The 22,043-nt window shown below is 45.1% G+C and overlaps 1 protein-coding gene and 1 long non-coding RNA gene across 2 annotated transcripts in view; one reads left to right on the top strand and one right to left on the bottom strand.

Annotated features, from left to right (window-relative positions):
- Positions 1 to 22,043, bottom strand: part of LOC118430865 (pre-mRNA 3' end processing protein WDR33-like) — a 37,481-nt gene that overhangs the window by 7,388 nt on the left and 8,050 nt on the right. The window contains exons 4-14 of the mRNA XM_035841900.1: positions 14,786 to 14,881; positions 13,915 to 14,066; positions 13,240 to 13,337; positions 12,019 to 12,145; positions 9,772 to 9,923; positions 8,677 to 8,755; positions 8,006 to 8,116; positions 2,804 to 2,898; positions 2,068 to 2,154; positions 1,158 to 1,243; positions 422 to 532 (exon numbers count right to left, since the gene is read on the bottom strand). Of these exons, the coding sequence (XP_035697793.1) occupies positions 422 to 532; positions 1,158 to 1,243; positions 2,068 to 2,154; positions 2,804 to 2,898; positions 8,006 to 8,116; positions 8,677 to 8,755; positions 9,772 to 9,923; positions 12,019 to 12,145; positions 13,240 to 13,337; positions 13,915 to 14,066; positions 14,786 to 14,881 (1,194 nt within the window). The remainder of the gene's footprint in view (positions 1 to 421; positions 533 to 1,157; positions 1,244 to 2,067; positions 2,155 to 2,803; positions 2,899 to 8,005; positions 8,117 to 8,676; positions 8,756 to 9,771; positions 9,924 to 12,018; positions 12,146 to 13,239; positions 13,338 to 13,914; positions 14,067 to 14,785; positions 14,882 to 22,043) is intronic.
- LOC118430423 lies at positions 18,115 to 21,206 on the top strand. The gene is made up of 2 exons (XR_004832852.1): positions 18,115 to 19,079; positions 19,474 to 21,206. It is a non-coding gene; the product is annotated as an uncharacterized LOC118430423 (long non-coding RNA).

Genomic DNA, 22,043 nt, shown 5'->3' with positions numbered 1-22,043 from the left:
CCGTGGCAGAATTCGTCCCTCGGATAGGACGTTAAATGGAGGTCCCGTGTATGGGGAGAGCCATACCCCATGCACGTTAAAAAAAAACCACACGTGCGATGGTGCGGTGTGCGTTGGTGCAAATCCTTCTGTCGGGAGTTGGTGATTCACTTCAAATCACCCGGATGGAGGCCTGGCGAACCTCTGTCTCGTATCAGCCACGTGGTGATCTACATCATTCACCCGGACGGGTGTGTCACCCCGTAAGGGGCGGTATAACCCGTCGTGTGCAAATATGTGCGAACATGTACAGGGTTAGCCCTTGACAATAGCCTACGGCTAGTTGGGCAGCCCTGGCTGTTTGTAAACAGCTGAACAAATAAATAAAAAATAAATATACCCGTGGCAGAGGGTGTGGGTTCAAATCCTCATTTTCATTTACCTTGTCCTGTGCCTGAGACAGCAGGGTGGGTAAAGTCGGCTTCTCCTTCTCCCACTGCTCCTGGAACTGTGCTGGGATTGGCTTAGAGTAGGGAACCTTCTTCTGGGGCATCTGTGGGGAGGCAAGAGCAAGGTTAGGCTTCAAAGATGAATTATATAAGTGATGAAATATAAATGGAGGCCCCAACTTTACGGGGTAAGTATCTATCAGGAATTCAAAGAAACCATTCTTTTAAAAGAAATGTACATGAATCACATTGAGAAAGCAAATTTAAGGTACAAAAATGTAATAAAACGTTAAATTCCAAAAGCTATTACATTAGGGACAACAGAGCCAAAATTGCATGCAATTCTCTATTCTTCATTCTGTATTCTTTATCTATAAAATATGGCAAAAAACATGACAATTGCTCCCAGATAAGACACTAGACAGGGCTCGAAATATTGGGTGCACATGCACCTTGGTGCACTCAAAAGTGGAGCTGTGCACACAATTTTTTTCTGTGGGTGCACTGGTGCTCCTAAATATTTCCGTAGGTTTACGTATGTAAAGATATCAACTGGTGTACAACATATTTTTGACATTAAAGTATTAGAAAGGATACTGTCTTTATCCTTGTATACCCAAAAACTTTTGGTGCACCAAAATTTTCAAATTGGGTGAACCAGTGCAACTAATCAAAAACTGAATAAAGGTTTACAAATTTAAAAAAGCAAAGAGAATGGATAAAAGTTACCCTTCTCATCTCCAGGATCTTCATCTCCTCAGTACTGAAGTCCAGACCAGGGATGGAGACGTCGACTGCCTCGTCTTTCGGCTCCTCTGTAAAAATGTAAAAAACATATTAAACAATTTCATCACTGGATATAGGAGAATTCTTGTTACACAACCAGCAGGGACTTACATTGCTTAGTATACGTTTTTACAGCTTCTAACTGAAGTTCTGCTTCTCACCACTATATGTAGCCGATGTAGGTGGCGCTTTGAATTAAAAGAATTCTCCTATATCCTACATTTATATTCTACCAACCCGATGAAGCTATTTTTGGAACTTCATTATTTCATACAGAATCAGATGACTTTTGGCTGTCCAAGCTTCCAGTAACTTATCTGCACATTATACATGTAGGTTCCTCAAAGACAGATCGAGACGTTACGAGAAACTTGTTAAATCTTAGATCTTAGAGATGATGTCAGCTCTGTGATGCTACTTTGTTTTTGGTTTTCCTCAAACTTATTTCCTTTTTTCACGAATCAAGTTAAGTTCAGATTTGGTAATTGGATACCAGTATTTTTTACCTGAACTGAAAACAATAGATCTATAACTACGGACGTGTGGCGCGTTAGATACACCCAAGCCCTCGATCTCGGTAGTTAAGCAATGCGCAGTCTGGACAGTTCTCGGATGTGAGTCCCCCAACCAAGTTCGACCAAATGCTGTAGCTGGACCAAGAATTCCACGAAATCGTTTTTCAGAAGGGGCGTAAAACGGAGGTCCTGTGCTAGAGGAGGCACCTCGACCAAGTAAGGCCTCATTACCCAAATATTGGGTACCAACTGGGCCAGATATTATTATCATCATCATAACACAACCCAAGTGTTTACTGCTCATTTGACACACACTCAAAAGATGACCAGTTCCGCACCTGGTTTCTTGAGGTGTTCGGGCAGCCCGTGTTCCAGGCCCATCCCTGGGATAGCTGCTGAGGACGGAGCTTCAGCTGTCTCCATCTCTGCACAGAACAAACAAACATACAAACATCAATGAGCACAACAGACTCTGACACAAAGAAAATGAATTTTAAAAACTTCAGTTTTATGTCTCCATTTGAACTTTGAAAAAAAAAAAAACACTGGCAACCATAAAACTCATGGACCATAGAGGCAAAACATCATTCAGAATCATTATGCCTATAAGATCATTTACACCATAACCTGATGTTATGTTACTGAATTATTATTTTCACCCAACTCTTGAATGTACAAAAGACATGCCAACACGTACAGATGGGAATATGACAGGTTCCTTAGGGGTAAAAACAGAATCTATGAAAACCTATAAACCGTCCAATAATAGTTACTAAAACAACTAGGTAATTGTTTTTGGAAATCCTAGAAAACCTATGTTATTAAGATTCCATGAGAAGGCAAATCGCATTCATCCTGTATATCATCATGCATATTTTTCCCCCCACCACCAAGTGAGAAGTCCAGTGTTTTGGTCCCTCAAACAAACAAACAAACAAACAAACAAACAAACGAGCAGACGTACCCTCCATGCCGTCCTCTCCGCCGCTCCCCACCGGGAGGTTCAGGTTGTACCGGTCCTTCACTGGTCCCTCAAACAAACAAACAAACAAACAAACAAACAAGCAGACGTACCCTCCATGCCGTCCTCCCCGCCGCTCCCCACCGGCAGGTTCAGGTTGTACCGGTCCTTCATCTGGTCCCCAGGGCGGTTCCGCGACCAGAATTTCCTGCAACACACAAACCAGTCACTCAGGTGATGCTTCCTAGCATTGTCTTCTTCTTAAAAACATCAAAGTAAAGAGTCTGGTAGCCATCTTGGTCCTTCTCCCTTGAACATGATAAGTTTGTTAGTCCATACTTTACACATAAGGCCATACCAATTTAATTTAATGATTGGTTCACGGATTCTCTCGCTCCTATTTTTTGGAAAATAAAAATAAAATGAAAATTACCACTCAGCAAATTTTCACCATTAATGAAACCATTCACCAACTTTCTGGTGTAGCAAATTGGCCTTTATATTATAAGCTCTTTTAGATGTGGGTACTATTATTGCAGTTATATTTTTTATTCATGAAGAATGGGACAAACATGAAAACTGACACTACTTTTGTAATTTTCAACAAACAGGTGTTGTTACTGTACAGTAATAGTGTTTTTGTACTTTTATCAAGCTGAAAACTTTTTATTCTTTATGTTTTGGATTAGCCCTTATCTTTACCCCAACCACTTTTATTTTAATTTTTTTTTGCCCTGTCGCTCCATATTTTTTATGAAAAAATCCGTGAACCAAGAAATTAAATTGGTGTGGCCTAAGCTTTATTGACACAACAAGAAGTGCAGTGACTTTCGTACAGTTTCGGAAACGTATTTCTTAACATGTACACAATCGTAGACAACTGAACACACGCCGTGCTCACGTTCATATACACGCCGTGCCATCTGGGTATCCTTGACCTTCAACTAACAGCAACAAACTGTATCAGCTTTACTGTACAGTTAAATAGGTGGGTTTTCTTGAGTTTCTCCCATTGGCATTCAGACCTTGATGTACCAACACCACCATGTATTACCTTCTGGTTACTTAATTACTAGTTTACTTGAATTAAGACAATCACACGGTAGTAAATAATACCAACTTAACAAGAGTTACATGTTATCATAGCGACATTGAGCTTAAAATGGTTTTATAAAATAGGCTGTTGGCCTTCTTCATTTCAATGCATTAACAAAGACCTCCAAACTGTTAGACAATGCCAGCAGTCTTGAGTTTCAGAGGGTCATGAACTTGTGATCAGGGCTCTGTGCAGGCAATATCATTGAGTTTCAAATGGCTTTACAAAGCAGGCTGTAAGACTTCTTCATTTTCTTGCCCTCAACAAGAGATCCAAACCATTAGACAATGCCTAACAGTTTTGGGTTTCAGGTGGTTTTATGACACACGGTTTTAGACTTCACACTTCGCTATGCGAACATGGTAACATCAACATAGGGGCAGTATAAATAAGGTGCCGTTCCCCTGTGATACGGTAGTGCAGCAGTTGGGACAGCCATTTCCAGACCATTGTGCACCAACAGAACCAAACATGATGCTGAAAGTAATGATTGTGGCCCTGGCTTTCTTGATGGAGCAGGCTTCAGGCCAGGGGGTGATCAACATCAACCTCAACACGGGGGCGGACAAATCCGACAAGAGTCAGGTGTGCAATATTATCTATGTAACGTCTTGTGTCAGTCTGTCAATGTTCCCCTGCATGTTTGGTCAGTAATGACCCACGTGACCTGGGATATATGTTACTTTCTTTTATATCTGAATAAAGAATGATTTTACTTCGGAGCTGTGCAGACTTTTAGCCCTGATACTGAGACGGCATTTCTTTTAACAGGACGAGTGCGCCCCTTTACCCCTGGGAGCAGATTCTCTGGCAAGCCTAATCATTGATAATGATAGACCATCGATGCTCTTAGGTCACATGTGGCCAGAGTCTTTAACTGTGACCTGTCTGACAGTACTTTTCCCCCTCATGAATCTTTTGAATACATGTACACCATTTTAACATAAAATTTTCTAAAACTCACACTCTGGAAGAGAGGAACCCCAACTTCAGCCTTATCACTACCACTGCAGTGCTCTACCATGCCTGTTTTTTCTAGAAAAACTCTGTAAGCTAGCTACATGTATAAACTACTGTAAATGCAGAAATGTTTGCGGTAGATTAATGTTCGCGGTTTTCGCGGTGACCACTTCACCGCGAACTTAAATCCACCGCGAACATTTTTCTATAATGGTATTAGATTGCAGTCTATGGTGTTACCGCGAACTTAAATCCACCGCAAAAAATCATTTTTCCCGCTACCGCGAAATTAAATCCCCGCGAACTTAAATGCATTTACAGTATGCCTTCACATTTACTCCAGGATGCTGTCATTGCTGAGCTGCTGGGGCAGGGAGGAGGACTGTTCCAGGAAACTGCTCAGCTGGAAAGTCTGGACATGTCTGGCATCGGCCAGGTTAGTTAAGTTCCAGTCTGGGGATGGGTAATGCATGTAGTACATTTGGCCTTAAACTCATTGGACTGATTACAGATCAATACCATAAAACATCAATCACTTAGCACTCCACCAAGTACAGTACTAGTGGAGACATCCTCACTATCTTTAGACAATGATGACAACTAGATGTGCAGAGGCTAGGTGAGATAGGTCAGTTTTTCACTTAGGCTAAGTGGCCCAAAGGCACCCAAAAGGGATGTGATTCCTGGGGATGCTATGTATGTGTGTTTGTGTGTGTGTGTGTTTGTGTGTGTGTGTGTGTGTGTCTGTGTGTGAGTGTGTGTCTGTGTGTGTGTGTGAGTTTGTGTGTGTGTATGTGTGTGAGTTTGTGTGTGTGTGTGTGTGAGTGTGTGTGTCAGTGTGTGCGTGTGTGAGTGTGTGAGTGTGTGCGTGTGTGTGAGTGTGTGTGTGAGTGTGTGTGTGTGGAGTGTGTGAGAGTGTGTGTGTGTGTGAGTGTGTGTGAGTGTGTGTGTGTGTGAGTGTCTGTGTGTGAGTGTGTGTGTGTGTGTGTGTGTGTGAGTGTGTGTGAGTGTGTGTGTGTGTGCAGGTGTGTGTGTGAGTGTGTGGGTGTGTATGTGTGTGAGTTTGTGTGTGTGTGTGTGTGTGAGTGTGTGTGTCAGTGTGTGCGTGTGTGAGTGTGTGTGTGAGTGTGTGCGTGTGTGTGAGTGTGTGTGTGAGTGTGTGTGTGGAGTGTGTGAGAGTGTGTGTCAGTGTGTGAGTGTGTGTGTGTGAGTGTGTGCGTGTGTGTGAGTGAGTGTGTGTGAGTGTGTGTGTGAGTGTGTGTTTGTGTGTGTGTGAGTGTGTGTGTGTGCGTGCGTGTGTGTGTGTGAGTGTGTGTGTGTGTGTGAGTGTGAGTGTGCGTGTGTGTGAGTCTGTGTGTGTGTGTGTGAGTGTGAGTGTGCGTGTGTGTGAGTCTGTGTGTGTGTGTGTGAGTGTGAGTGTGTGTGTTTGGGGGGGGGGAATCCCATGGGTAGGTCACTGTGTCTATTTGTTGCTGGGGTCCCAGGCCAATTGTAACTCCTAGTGAACCCAGTGCCCAGCCGTACTCAAATGTACCCCAGCAGTCGCAGTGTGTCCCAAGGGGTCACCACCGAATGTGCTGAAAACAGCCCGTGAAATGCGCGGCAGGGCACCCTTTTCCAATTGGGACCATAGCCTTAATGTCTCTGTCAAAATTTTCATCTAAAAATATCCTTCACATCCATTCCAGGGCACGCTCTATTCTGTGTTGCTGGTACAGATCAAGGGTCTGCAGGGGCAGCTCAAGGATATGGAAGGCAAACATGCTGAATTGCAAAACCAGGTCCAAAATCTCACACTGGATCTCTGCCTCACCAAAAAGAGTGAGTCTGACATGCTTATATACTGCTGGGACTTTGTCTTCAGCACAGTGTTTTTGTTGTTGATCAGCCAATTTGTGGTCGTTACACTTGCTTTGAATGTCTCTTGTCTCAATGCTTTGAGTCTTGTTACATATTGTTACAAGAACAACATTAGGTTGCAGAAATTCCATGTTACCAGTACATTTACAACCACTGGTTCCATAGATCTAAATTGTAATTAATTTCTCACTGATATGTGGGTCCCAAGGTTATAAAATATTATCCTCATCCTACAGCTTGCTGTAACAAGACCGTAACCTGCCCCAGTGGCTATGAGCGATTCTGCGAGAAGCCTGACATGTGCTACAAGTTTTCTACAGACGAGAAGAACTACACTGATGCCAGGTCCGCCTGTCAGGCTGATGGTGGGCACCTGGCTATGCCTAAGGACAAGGCAACAAATGACTTCCTGGTCAAACAGATCAAGACCAGGTTCACTGGTGCTAATCTCGCAGATGGTATCTGGATGGGCCTAACAGACCAGGCGATCAAGGGAACCTGGGTGTGGGAGGACGGGACACCACTTGGCGCCAGCTGGTCCAACTGGTATTCAGGGCAGCCTGATTCTAGTAGTAGTCCTGCTCATAACTGTGTTATGTGGGTACCTCACAGTGATTGGTGGCTTAATGTTCACTGTTCGGATTTTGTTAGGTATTACATTTGTGAAGTGAAGGCCACTGAATCCCCCTAGCCACAAACATTTGTACATTTTTGTACAATCATGTTCAATGGTTATAAGGTGCAGCCAGTAGCAGGACTGAGTTTGATCAAGTCTCAGATTGTCTGCTGTGAATTTGATATGATTTAGTCCAAAACTAAGTGTTGAAGTGATGGACATTTACGTGCTTGAAGTTGTCATTTCATGATGCATTTTATGTAATATTATTGATCTAACATTTCTAAGCATTGCAAGTAGTTGCAATTATTCAGATTTTGTGTCAAATATGTGTGCTTGAACATGCTGTGAGGTTTGGAGTGTTATACCAATATAAAAAATATGTTCCACATTTCTATTAAGCTACTCCTGCATGTCAGTTAAACGATGTATATATCCTAACAAACTAAGCAACAGCAAGTTCCTGAAATGTAAAAAAGAATGGAAGATGTACCTGCTACTTGTACCTGACAGTGTTACAACGAACTGTACAGCAAGACTGAAAGCATATGCTTCACATGGAAGGTAACACATGCTGTGGTCGTTAAACAACGGATGTATGCCCAAGTGGGTGCCAACATCATTGCTATCACTGACATTCATTATCATTATATAAGAGCCAAACTCACGTGCTGTGGTCATCAGACCCAGAACAGAGGATGTGTCCCAGCGGGTGCCAACATCATTGTTTCATTGTTATTACACTCATAATCATTACTATTATTACAAAAGAGCCAAACTCACGTGCTGTGGTCGTTGGACCCAGAACAGAGGATGTGTCCGAGCGGGTGCCAGGCTAGAGACCAGATCATCCCCTCATGGGCATTCTCCATCCCCCCAACCTCCTTGTCATTGCTGAGTTAGAGAGAGAGTAGACTGTCATCAAACAGTACAAGAACATAATTATAGGTCATTTGAAATCACATGAGAGTCAGTCGTTCATTCTCCATCCTTCCAACCTTCAACATAGTCTTGAGAACATTTTGTCTAGCTTGAAAAACTTTTAATACTACCAGTAACTGTTGTTAATTCATATTGATTATGGAAAATATGGGTTTATTGTTAAATGATTGTAAAATGATTGTTTCTGTTTTTTCTGTTTTGATTTTGTGGTACCAGATGTGTTTCATTGTAATTGGTCACATTTCATTTTATGTTACTCACTCAGTTTATTCACTTGAAAACTGAATAAAGAGAGATTACAAGAAAAAATGCCAACAGTATAGGAACAAAAAGAGATCACAGATTCTATCCATGAGTCACAAAAGTACAAAATATATGTGCAAGTAGCAAGCAGTGAATTTTTAACACAGGGCCCATTTTCTAGGGCCTTTGGTACTGAAATGACAGCACTAGGACCTTGTCATTGTCCACATGTGAAAGGACATGAAAGTTAACTAAACTGCTCCACTTACCCGACCTGCCAGAACAGTATGGATCCTTCTGAGCCGCCACTGGCAAAGAGACTCTCGTGGATGGGGTGCCACGCCACCGCTGGGGGGGGGGGGAATAATTCGTAAGTTATCACAACGTTAGTGTGTTACACTCACTGTCAGATACTAGGGACAATTTTTATCAATCCTAACATCATACAGCTGTTGAAGATAGCTTGTTAAAAGAAAAAAACATGATAATGGCCATCCTCAGTCTTAGAGTAACAGTCATTCATGAAATTTAGGCTAGCCCAGAAATATTGCCAAAATGCCAGATGAAATGATGTTTGAAAGAATACAAGAACAACAAAAGTTTTGTTTCCTGAATTCCTCAAAGGCTGTCAATGGAACAGCATAATCATCGGACATGATTGCGGACTGAATGGATTATCAATTCATTTATTTACTTATCATTTGGTATTGCATTGTTGTTCACTAGTACTGTATAGTGGTAATGTTTTGATTCTTATCCATGACCCGTGACTTTATTGAAAAGCAGTCAAAATGGTCGAACATGTCATTGAGATTAAGTACAGGCTTTGACATGCCTTGGCACCTCCCTCATGAAACCTACCAAACTCCAGCAGTTGGACAGGACATTGATTACTATACGTGTGACTCCTTCTTGTGGCCAGCATCTCCCTTATGTCGCACCCAAATTTCTTACAAAGCCTAGCAAAGGTCCAAGATTACATTCTGGTACCTTTGCCCAATTCTTGTTACCCCACAACAATAGTTACTACAAAAAATGTTCCCACAACTCCTTGTGAATACACCTGTAGCCTCCTTCTTATGCTCCTGGAAACTCATGGTACACCCATATTTCTTACAAAGCCAGTACACATCTTTCAGGTGCCCAATTCTTGTTACCCCAAAACCATATAGTAACACATCAAGCTCACATAGCCCCTTGACTAGAATGCACCTATGGCTTCTTGTGCCCCCGGGAAGCTCTTCATCTCCCTCATGGTACACCCAAATTTCTTACAAAGCCTAGAAAAGAACCTAGACCATTTCTTTCAGGTACTTTTGCCCAATTCTTCTTACTCCAAAACATACAGTTCCTTGAGAACACACCTGTGGCCTCCTTCTTGTGCCCCCGGAAGCTCTGCATCTCCCTCATGGTGCGGATGTCAAACACCTTCACCAGGTGGTCACGGGAGGCCGTCAGGAGCCAGTTCCCATTCTGGTTAAACTTCACTTCCATAACTGTGCTCTTGTGGGCATGTCTGAGGATAAAGAGGGATGAGTTAGTGAATGAGTGAATGAATGAATGAATGGATGAATGAGTGAGTGAGTGAATGAGAGATCACGGGAGGCGGTCAGCAGCCAGTTCCCGTTCTGGTTAAACTTGACCTCCATCACTGTGCTCTGGTGGGCATGTCTGAGGATAAAGAGGGATGAGTTAGTGAATGAGTGAATGAATGAATGAATGGATGAATGAGTGAGTGAGTGAATGAGAGATCACGGGAGGCGGTCAGCAGCCAGTTCCCGTTCTGGTTAAACTTGACCTCCATCACTGTGCTCTTGTGGGCATGTCTGAGGATAAAGAGGGATGAGTTAGTGAATGAGTGAATGAATGAGTGAGGGAACGAATGAGTGAGCAAATGACTTCTCACGGGAGGCCGTCAGGAGCCAGTTCCCATTCTGGTTAAACTTCACTTCCATCACTGTGCTCTTGTGGGCATGGCTGGGGTGGAGACAGAGGATTGAGTGAGTGAATGAATGAGTGAATGAATGAGAGAATGAGTGGTCACGTGACACTGTCAGGAGCCAGTTCCCATTCTGGTTAAACTTGACCATCACTGTGCTCTTGTGGGCATGGCTGGGGATAAACAGTCAGAGGAGTGAGTGAGTGAGTGAATGTATGAATGAATGAGTGAATGAGTGAATGAATGAATGAGAGAATGAGTGGTCACGGGACGCCGTCAGCAGCCAGTTCCCATTCTGATTAAACTTCACTTCCATCACTGTGCTCTTGTGGGCATGGCTGGGGTAGAGGCAGAGGATTGAGTGAGTGAATGAGTGAATGAGTGAATGAATGAATGAGAGAATGAGTGGTCACGGGACGCCGTCAGCAGCCAGTTCCCATTCTGGTTAAACTTCACCTCCATCACTGTGCTCTTGTGGGCATGGCTGGGGAAGAGACAGAGGATTGAGTGAGTGAATGAATGAATGAATGAGAGAATGAGTGGTCACGTGACGCTGTCAGGAGCCAGTTCCCGTTCTGGTTAAACTTCAATTCCATCACTGTGCTCTTGTGGGCATGGCTGTGGATAAACAGTCAGAGGAGTGAGTGAAAGAATGAGTGAATGAATGAATGGATGAATGAGTGAGTGAGTGAATGAGAGATCACGGGAGGCTGTCAGCAGCCAGTTCCCGTTCTGGTTAAACTTGACCTCCATAACTGTGCTCTTGTGGGCATGGCTGGGGATCAACAGTCAGAAGAGTGAGTGAATAAATGAGTGAATGAATGAATGAGCGAATAAGCGGTCACGGGATGATGTCAGCAGCCAGTTTCCGTTCTGGTTAAACTTGACTTCCATAACTGCTTTTGTGAGCACGCCTGGGATACAGGGGCAAACAGAGGAATGAGTGAATGAATGAATATGCAAACAAATGAGTGCATAGAGGAGTAAGCAAATGAGTGATCACAGGGCACTGTCATCAGCCAGTTTCTTCACTTCCATCAATGTGCTCTTGTGGGCATAGCAAGCAAGCAAGAGAACTCACAGAACTGCCAGGTTCTGCCCATTTAAAAAAAATATATTTCAAAATTCAACGTTTTACTTTTCAATGTTTTCAGTATATCTATCAAATTTCCTGATGCATTTTCCTGTGTAGTCTAGAGACAACTGGGGGGTACTCACAGTGTGGCCAGGCTCTGCCCAGTTTGTGAGTGATTGAGAATGTTACACTAACACACAATAGTCAGGAAACTCACAGTGTAGCTAGGCTCTAGCCAGTTTGTGAGTGATTGAGAATGGGAATGTTACACTAACACACAATAGTCAGGAAACTCACAGTGTGGCCAGGCTCTGCCCAGTTTTGTGAGTGACTGAGAATGTTACACTAACACACAATAGACAGGAAACTCACAGTGTAGCTAGGCTCTGCCCAGTTTTGTGAGTGACTGAGAATGTTACACTAACACACAATAGACAGGAAACTCACAGTGTAGCTAGGCTCTGCCCAGTTTTGTGAGTGACTGAGAATGTTACACTAACACACAATAGTCAGGAAACTCACAGTGTGGCCAGGCTCTGCCCAGTTTTGTGAGTGATTGAGAATGTTACACTAACACACAATAGTCAGGAAACTCACAGTGTAGCTAGGCTCTGCCCAGTTTTGGGGTCCCAGATCTTGACCGGCTGCTGGCTGTCCTTACTCCCCGAGGCCAGCAGACCCTTCTGTGGGTGCCAGTCTACCGTCTTCACATCTGCACCATGGCCTGGGCAACACAAGGGAACAGTCACAGTTACAATGTACTTCTGAGTCTATTCTTTCTGCTATTTAGCATGACACAGAAGTTTTACAGTCACACCAATGACTGATATACAAGAGAGACCCTTCTGTGGGTGCCAGTCTACCGTCTTCACATCCGCACCATGGCCTGGGCGACACAAGGGAACAGTCATTACAAGGTACTTCCGAGTCTAGTTTCACTGTTAATTTAGCATGACACAGAAGTTTTACAGGCACACCAATGACTGATATACAAGAGAGACTCTTCTGTGGGCCTGGCTGATAACAAAATACATTGTTATGTTGGTGGCTGTATTAGTATGGCTGTTCAAACTATACACAGTCATGTACATCCAAACTCCTGTCAGATTCTTCAATAATTGTACAATCCAAACTCCTTGGATAAGATTGTAACATTCAACTTACTACAATTGTACAGCGTAGTAACCTTTAGATGCCAAATGAAGAGAAGTGGCCCAGAAAGACCATGACAGTCGATGGGAAATATCCACAGAAACAAGGAATTTTAAGTTAATTTGAAAACAGAAGGGAAGATACTGTACTCCACCGAAACAGTGTCAACCCACAGGACAGTGGTACCTGACAGTCTGCCATTAAGACACCCCATCTATGTGTACCTAACCGTCATGAGAGGGGGAACCCAAAACTAATGCGTGCGGGCGAAAAAAAAGAAAAATCCAGCAAAAAAATTGTGGCTAAATCACAGGACAAAACATCCAGACCACTCTTTCCCAGGCTCTTATGTTCACCTCCAGTGAGACATTCCTCGATAGTTCAATCATGACATATTTGCCATTCTTGTTTAAAGAAGGAACAAGGGAGCTGCGGTCCCCTTACCCGGAGAGCAGATCGTCTGGCAAGCATGACATTCTGATTGACCAGGAATGCTATTGGGTAACATGTGGCCACATTGTTTTTTTTAACTTTAAGAACAGGCAAAAATTAATGCACGCGCCGATGTCATCCATAAAATTACGCCAGTGTGGCCTAACGAGCTGGATAGTGAGTGAGTGTGAATAGCAGCTGCAGTTATCTTCTACATGTATGTAAGAGTTGCACCTCTGCATATTCTCTCCTCGTGGCATCTCAGGAAGTCCCAGATGCGCACCGTGCTGTCGTCGGAGCAGGTGGCAAACTTGTTGTCCGTGGGGCAGAAACTGGAACAACACAAAATGGAAGAACTTTAGACAACGAGTTTCTGTTTGAAATGGAACTTTTCCCTGAGAGGAAAAATCGAAAGAAGAAAAATCTTCTTGTAGCTTGGGTACCATCCGATTTCCGGTGACACTGAGCCTTGCACTCGCTGCCTAAACTGTTTCCAGACGATTTTTTAGGGCAGCGGGTGCAAGAAGCCCTGGTAGAAATCGGATGGTACCCAGGTTAATGCACACCATTACTATCATGGAAATTGTTTCAATGAGATTCAAACCCAGATCCGGTTCTCTTTCAACAAGATGCTGCTAGCAAAAGTTCAAGGGAGGGAGTTACAGAAAAGGTGCAAATGAAGAGGTTTAGATCTCTCAAATACATGTAGTAGTATGTGCTTCTTTTACACATGTCACCTGTTGCCAGTGTATCCTGTACAACAGGACTGGTACATCAGTGAGTCACTAGAACGCAAGCCATGAAATGATTGGGTGCAAATCCACTCTGTGAGACAATAGGTTTGATTGCAATGTACAAGTTTGTTGGCCTCTTTTGCCCAGTTGACTGCAGTTCCTTAAAGAGTCCCACCTGACTTCCCTGACAGCCTCCTTGTGAGCCTGGAACATCTTGACGTTGTTCATGTTGGACTGCCAATACTTGACGAACCCAGCGTGGTCCGCCGTCACCATCCACTGGTCGTTATGGCTCCAGGACATGGCTCGCACCGCTGTGTCATGGGCCTGGGGGGGGTGGGTGATAAGGAAGGAAACATGACATACACACACCATCCACTGGTCGTTGACTCCAGGACATGGCTCAAACCGCTGTGTCGTGGGCCTGGGGAGAAACAGGCAGGTTTCAACAAAAACGTTGCTTTTCTTCTGACAGTCTTTGTCAACATGCAACATAACATTCAATGTAAGTAGGTGAGTGAGCCAGTGTGAATGAATGAGAGTGGCTATGACTGAGTGAATGAGTGAGCAAGCTAACAGGACATGGCTCGCACCGCTGTGTCGTGGGCCTGGGGGGGATGATAAGGGAGAAAACATGACAATCAGAGTGGGCAGGCTTCACTCCCTTACCCATGCTGCTGTGCGGCCATTCCAGTCCCACAGGCAAAATTAGCAGCTCTACTGCATTGTTTATATTGTGAACTGCAGAAACACCGAAAGACACTAACACACACATACACACTCGTGCTCACACAGAGTGAGTGTGACTGAGTGAGTGAGACTAAATGTGAGTGAATAAGTGAGAGCTGCAACTGAAGGAGTTAACTACAAGGTAGCACATGTTCATGCCAGTGTATCCTAAACAACAGAAATATTTGTGAGTCACATAAACACAAGCCAACAACACAGAGTTTGAATTTGCAATGGACAAGTTTGCTGGCTCCACTCAGAAATAGGAGACTGGAGCTTCAAATGTTGTTATGAAAAGTTAAGTTCTCAAAGCTTACCTGTAGAATGGTTTCGAAGTTGAAGGCCAGTCCGTTCCACAGAGTGAACTCACCACTGGAGGCTCCGGTCACCAACCGCCTGCCTTCTGGGGTCCACTGGGTAGCAAAATAGAGTGTTACATGATGTACCATATCTGCAGATTGCAGAAAATGCATGTATTGTTTCATGCAGCTTTATCTATTCTGCTACTTACTAGAAAAATTTTAACCAGTCCAGGGCTCGAAATTCCTTTCTGGGATTAGGTGCACTGGTGCACCCAGCTTAAAAAAAATTGGGTGCACAAAAAATCTTTGGGTGCACCAATTAAATTTAAGTAGAATATCAGAAAATCCTAATAATAAGACTTAGTTACAAGCTATAAAAAACAAGTACCATGACAGGCATTTTTATTATCTTTCTAACACTTTTTTAGATGTCAAGAATATGATGTATACAAGCATACTTTGATATCTTTACATACATAGGCATATGAAAATATTTGGGTACAGTGCACCCACAGAAAATAATTGGGTGCACAGCTCCAATTTTAGGTGCACCTGGGTGAACATGCACCTTGTATTTCGAGCCCTGCAGTCAGAGTAAAATTTGTTAATTGCTGATTGACTTGAAATCTTTGTATGTTCATCCGCATTTTTGTAGGTTCTGCCGCTACCAGCCCAAAGCTGCCTAGGCAGACCCTTGTAATGACTTGTCTCATCGTCAAAATAAAGTACAAAGTATAAATCAAGTGACCAATAATCCCTAGATGACATCTATAAATGACATGTTTGTGTGATTAATGAAATGGCAAGTACTTAACTGCCCAGGGGTACTTAAACAATACTGAAATGTGTAGGGGTGTTGGAAAATCAGGGCAGGGGACCTAGGGACGTTAGGTCATTGGGCTTTCCCTTTTATAACAGGTACTCTGGAGAGGGTACTATAAAGTATACTTATTTGTATACTGCAGCCATTGGGGGAGGGATTCACACTGACGTCACAATTATGAAGTCTCGCGAGAATCCATTTCTCGCGAGACTTCTACACCAGTGACGTCATTACATATCTTCATCTCCCCATTCGCAGCGAACCCAGCTAGGGGAGCGGACGTGTACTAGTTTTTCTCTGCCCTCACTTCATGATGCATGGCGTGCTTGAACGACTGAGAACTTCGAACTGTATCGTCGGCGTCTCCTGGAGTTTGAGGCCGCAGCGATTTTACACTAAGGTAGTTCGAGTAAGAATTATATGGTTTGTGAAAGGTTTGCAGTATTTTTCACGTCATTTTGCAAATTTTCGTGAATTGTTGGACGGTTGAGGCCTCGCACGTTTTCCCGCTCGTTTTCCCGTCGGTGTTTCATTCCAGGTTGGGCGCCAGGTGGGGAATTTCTTTGCGTAATTACGTGTGGCTATGTTTGTTGGCCCTTTGTGTGAGCCTCCATTTTTCGGTACAGTAACGTGTTATTTATTCCGGGAGTTTAATAGGTTCCTCTACCAGTTTGTCAAAACGGCGTTGGCTGTCAAGAGAGCTGTGCAGAGCGGCGGGAGCCAGGTCCGGGGGAGCTTCGGCAGAGGCACGACGATGACGTCCAGTCTACATGTCCATCCCCCGTTCCCATTAGAAGCCTCTCTTGGTTTTGGTCAGTTTTGTCTCGTTGACTTTATATATTTTTTTTTTTTTTTGTACTGGAAGCGGGTGCATATTTCTGTGTTGTGTAACCACGTTGCTTGCGTCGTATGGATGTAATCCATTTGTCTCAGCTCGGTGAGTTTTGTATTTTACAACCGAGGGACGCTGGTGCACATATGCTTTGTTGTGCAGCCACGAGGCTCGTGTTTCCGTGGGAAACATTCATGTTGAATGTAGACTCACAGTTGCCGTTCCATTTTTATGGCAGGTTCCATGTTGGGGTCTGCGTTTTCTTTTCAGTTTCTTCAGTTCGAGGGGCTACCTAACCTTTGTATTTTCCTGATACCCGTGAACTCTTGGTATTTTTAAGTTGCTTTAGACGCCTCCTCCGTGAGAAGGACCACGAGTTGCCAGTAGCTTGGAAATTGTGAAGTGCTGGTATGTATGACGGTCTAAAACGGGAGCCACCAACCGACACCGCAAGGGTAACAAAACCGGCGAACCCTGTAGCGTGGCTGGACTACGTAGGCGATTGCTCCGGCCTGCGGCGGCCGTAGTACTACTGAGAACGTCTAGGGGCCGACTCGGGGAGGTAGCAAGGCAACATTTTCCAGAGCATGTAGGCATGGAGCCACATGGAAGCCGAGTCTGGCAAGGCGCCGACTCGGGAATATAGTAGGCTACACTGGTAAGTATGCAGGCTTGGGACCGCAGTAACACCGAGAACGGCCAGCGGCCGACTCGGGAAGGTAGCGATGTTTTCACTGCGGAGCATGTAGGCATGGAGCCACATGGAAGCCGAGTCTGGCAAGGCGCCGACTCGGGAATATAGTAGGCTACACTGGTAAGTATGCAGGCCTGGCACCGCAGTAACACTGAGAACGTCCAGCGGCCGACTCGGGGAGGTAGCAAGGCAACATTTTCCAGAGCATGTAGGCATGGAGCCACATGGAAGCCGAGTCTGGCAAGGCGCCGACTCGGGAATATAGTAGGCTACACTGGTAAGTATGCAGGCTTGGGACCGCAGTAACACTGAGAACGTCCAGCGGCCGACTCGGGGAGGTAGCAAGGCAACATTTTCCAGAGCATGTAGGCATGGAGCCACATGGAAGCCGAGTCTGGCAAGGCGCCGACTCGGGAATATAGTCTGGCTACACTGGTAAGTATGCAGGCTTGGGACCGCAGTAACACTGAGAACGTCCAGCGGCCGACTCGGGGAGGTAGCAAGGCAACATTTTCCAGAGCATGTAGGCATGGAGCCACATGGAAGCCGAGTCTGGCAAGGCGCCGACTCGGGAATATAGTAGGCTACACTGGTAAGTATGCAGGCTTGGGACCGCAGTAACACCGAGAACGGCCAGCGGCCGACTCGGGAAGGTAGCGATGTTTTCACTGCGGAGCATGTAGGCATGGAGCCACATGGAAGCCGAGTCTGGCAAGGCGCTGACTCGGGAATTTAGTACTGCTACACTGGTAAGTATGCAGGCCTGGCACCGCAGTAACACCGAGAACGTCCAGCGGCCGACTCGGGAAGGCAGCGAGGCTACACTGCGGAGCATGTAGGCATGGAGCCACATGGAAGGCGAGTCTGGCTAGGCGCCGACTCGGGAATGTAGTAGGTTGCACTGGTAAGTATGCAGGCTTGGGACCGCAGTAACACCGAGAACGGCCAGCGGCCGACTCGGGAAGGTAGTGAGGCTACACTGTGGAGCATGGAGCCGCATGGAAGCCGAGTCTGGCAAGGCGCCGACTCGGGAATGTAGTAGACTGCACTATTGTGTAGCCGAGCATGTAGGCATGGAGCCGCATGGAAACCGGGTCTGGCAAGGCGCCGACTCGGGAATATAGTAGGCTGCACTATTGTGTAGCCGAGAATGTAGGCATGGAGCCGTATGGAAGCCGAGTCTGGTAAGGCGCCGACTCGGGAATGTAGTAGGCTGCACTGTTGTGTAGCCGAGCATGTAGGCATGGACCCGCATGGAAGCCGAGTCTGGCAAAGCGCCGACTAGGGAATGTAGTAGGCTGCACTGGTAGGTATTCAGGCCGCGGACCGCAGTAATACCGAGAACGTCCTGCGGCTGACTCGGGAAAGTAGCAAGACTACACTGCGCAGCATGTAGGCATGGAGCCGCATGGAAGACGAGTCTGGCTAGGCGCCGACTCGGAAATGTAGCAAGGCTACACTGCGTAGCATGTAGGCAAGGGGCCGACTCGGGAATGTAGCAGAGCTACACGGGTAAGTATGCAGGCCTGGGGCCAGCTAGGAAGCAGGGATCGGCACGGGGCTGACTCGGGAATGCAGTAGGTTACCATCTAATACTTAGTATGCAGGCCTGCGGTCGCAAAGACGCCGAGGCTGGCCAGGGACCGACTCGGTCTGTAGTGGGACCACGCTAATAGGGTGCAGACCTGGGGACGAAAAGAAGCCGAGATCGACCCGGGGCCGACTCTGGCTGTACCGGAGCTACACGAGTAACTACTCAGGCCTGACACTACAAGGACTCCGAGATTGGTCCGGGACCGACTTGGCAGTATAGCAGGGCTACTCTTTCGAGTATGCAGGCCTGGGACTACAAGGACGCCGAGATTGGCCTGCGGAGCCGACACAGGAACATATATATATAGCAGGGCTACTCGAGTAAGGATGCCAGCGGCCGACCTGACGGCATAGCCGAACTACGCTGGTAAGTATGCCGGCTGATTGCGGTAGTGTAGCCGCCCTGGTGTAGTACCCTGAGGCTAAAGAACACCTATGGTCTAAGGTAGGCCAGGTATCCAGTAATCTCTGACATCGATTAACCGCTGGGTAGATCTTGAGGCCCTATGCCCGTGTGGGCTGTAGTTTTCTCAAAGAACTTTTTCCGGGTAGAAGGATAGGCGGTAGATCGAGGAGTTATTGTTGAATTCCGACGGCGTGTACCAATGGATGTCGAAGGCACTCAAAGGACGAAAAAGACAAGACTTGTTTGTTGCCCATGGTAATAGACGGACGAGCAGGAACTGTGATTCCGGATGTAGATTTTAGCATACGCGTTTGGTCTCCGGCTTGTATTTCCGCCAATTTTCTTCCTCTCGCAGACCGTGTGTAGGCCCAACTAAGGACCTCGCCATCCAACCTGATGGTCCGGGAAGCGAGCGGGAGCACCCCCTCCAAATCTTTAATTGCCAAATTGCGCACCTTTTGTTACCGTGGTCCGTAGTGACCGATCTGCAGTCCACGGTGATAATTATTTTCTGAAAGGTTAATGGCAGTTCCTATGCGACACGTTTATAAGAGTATATACACACAGTTAAAAGTTGGACATGATGGGTGAATGGGAGGGGGACAGCTCCCGCTCCGTCCGGACCATGGCACGTGACGCTCAGGCGAACCATCTGGATTGGTGCAGTCGGATGTCAACAGGGGGCATAGGTCTCCTCAGATGTTACAAAACGACAGTTTTCTTACGCAGTAGGTTACTTTGGTACGAGAAAGATTGTACATCCTGTATGCTGAGCGTTGAGCATTATGACTCGCTGAAGTCGTCCCTGACTGCATGTAGCATTCAATATTGGTAATGGGAGTCTGTTGCCACGGTTAGTAGTGTACGGTGACGTGCTCCTCTCTAAAGACTGTTATATGAGAACATTTGAAGAATAGAGACACATTTAAGTAATCGAAACGACGACGAAGGAAGGAGAAGGAAAGGGAAAAGACAAGGACCAACCCTAGCACCGCCGTTGTCTGCCCGATCTGTGAAAAACATACACATCGGCATTTGGATTGCGAGAACACCTGCGGCGCCATTGAAGTCATCATCAATGATGGACATCTGACAATTAAAAAGGAAGTCATCGATAATGGGCAAGCTTAATTATGGTCCGGGGTAAGGAAAGGTGATCAGTGCTGCTGAACGTTTTCCAGAAAACTGTTTCATTGGGAAAAGTCCCGAAAATTTTTACCAATACGAACCCACGAGAGAGAAAATTGGGGAAAGCTAAAATACCTTATGGCTGTACGTAGACTTCGATGGGACGCGGGGTGAGATAGAAGCGTGGCCATAGTAAGGGAGCATTTTCTTAAAAAAATTGTATTAACTATTGCATACCTCTGACAAACAGGTAGGAACAGTTTAAGTTTGAATATGTTAAGTTATATGAACCAGTAGAGCATGGTCGAAGTATATATAAGGACTTTGATGGAGGTACCTCAGCTTAGACTTTTAGGGAAGTTGGAAGTTTATGGAGTCAGTGGCAGGCTACTTATGTGATCGCATAACGTCTTATTATTAGATAAAGGGACACATGGTGTAGGAATTATATAAATGGCACACATGTCTCCATGGTGTAGAGTGAATGAATAGAGGATTTCCTCAAGGTGCCAGTCTGGGGCTAACTTTATCATTTGTGTACATTACCAGAGGTAGTCAAAGGTACAGTGAAGATATTTTTCAGATGATAGTCGCTATAAACATGAATCGTTCTGTGTACCCTGCTAAGGAGCATTTCAGCTAGACATCAATGCAGTTGGGAAATTGGTTGAAAGTAGGCAGCTACCATTTAATGTAATGAGTAATTTGAGAATGACAATCAGAGGGCCAAATACGGGCTCGGAGGTCAAGAACGGAACACGTTGATTGACCCAATCAAGCTTTAGCGGTAAATGATCAACTTAAGCTTCATGAAAACAATCCAGTAGCCGGAAGATACCAGAATGTATGTACATATATTTCTGTATTCACAAGTTGTAAAATCAGTGATATTCAGTTTGTTTTTATACTGACTGCGATGCTGATTGCTTTTCTGAATAAACGAAGAAGGCCAACCAGATACTTGGGCTAGTAAGAATATTTTTTCCAAACTTAATTAGTTGTCCCCATCCTTGAAATGTATGGTTAGGACGTACTTGGGAGGATATGAAGGAAGTTCGGTGACCTCACTTTGTGGGAATGAAAAGTTGATTGATAAAGTGCAGCGAACGGGAAAAAAGACTAGAATCGATGCTACATGAAGTATCGTAAAAAAAAAGAGGTTGAAGTTGCAGCCACCTAAGTATAGTATAGAGGGCGGTGATATGATTATTACATAAGATCATGACTAAAACGGAGGGAAGCCAACCCAAAAGCTTCGGCGAACTGGGTCATCTAGAGAAAATAATCAAAGAACACTGCAAGTTAAAGGTCCTATTGGCTTAAAACTACACACAGTAAGATGGTAGTCCTACCCAAAAAGGCCGATGATGTAAAACTTCCTGCCTAGTGAAAGTGTCGGTGCTAAAGCATCTTTAGGACAAGACGACAGGACTGTTGGCAGCAGATGCAGAGGAAATAGTATAAAGAGGCTGGCACAACGTTCAGGCAGTGAGCCTCTATCAATAAAGCAGTACATCTAGTTGGCTAGCTCACCAATTACTCAACTTTTACGGGGAGTCTAAAACTTGACAGGCGCGTACAAGAACACAGGTAATAGAATGTTCGAACCTGAATGAACAGGTAGAGTGTAGGTTTGGAGAACGGATAGGATTGAGGTTTGGGAGAAGTGAGGATTGGAGAAAGTAGGGGTAGTAAGGATTGGAGAAAGTAGGGGTAAGATTGAACCCAAGGAAGAGTGCGAATCTCGGTCTCGTTATGGCTTAAACAAAGAAGACTCCTCGGTCATTTGTGCCCATT

The sequence above is a fragment of the Branchiostoma floridae genome, chromosome 14, assembly GCF_000003815.2.
Source record: "Branchiostoma floridae strain S238N-H82 chromosome 14, Bfl_VNyyK, whole genome shotgun sequence".
Classification (NCBI taxonomy): domain Eukaryota; kingdom Metazoa; phylum Chordata; class Leptocardii; order Amphioxiformes; family Branchiostomatidae; genus Branchiostoma; species Branchiostoma floridae.
Note: the sequence above shows the minus strand (reverse complement) of the source record. Positions and strands in the feature narration are given on the sequence as shown.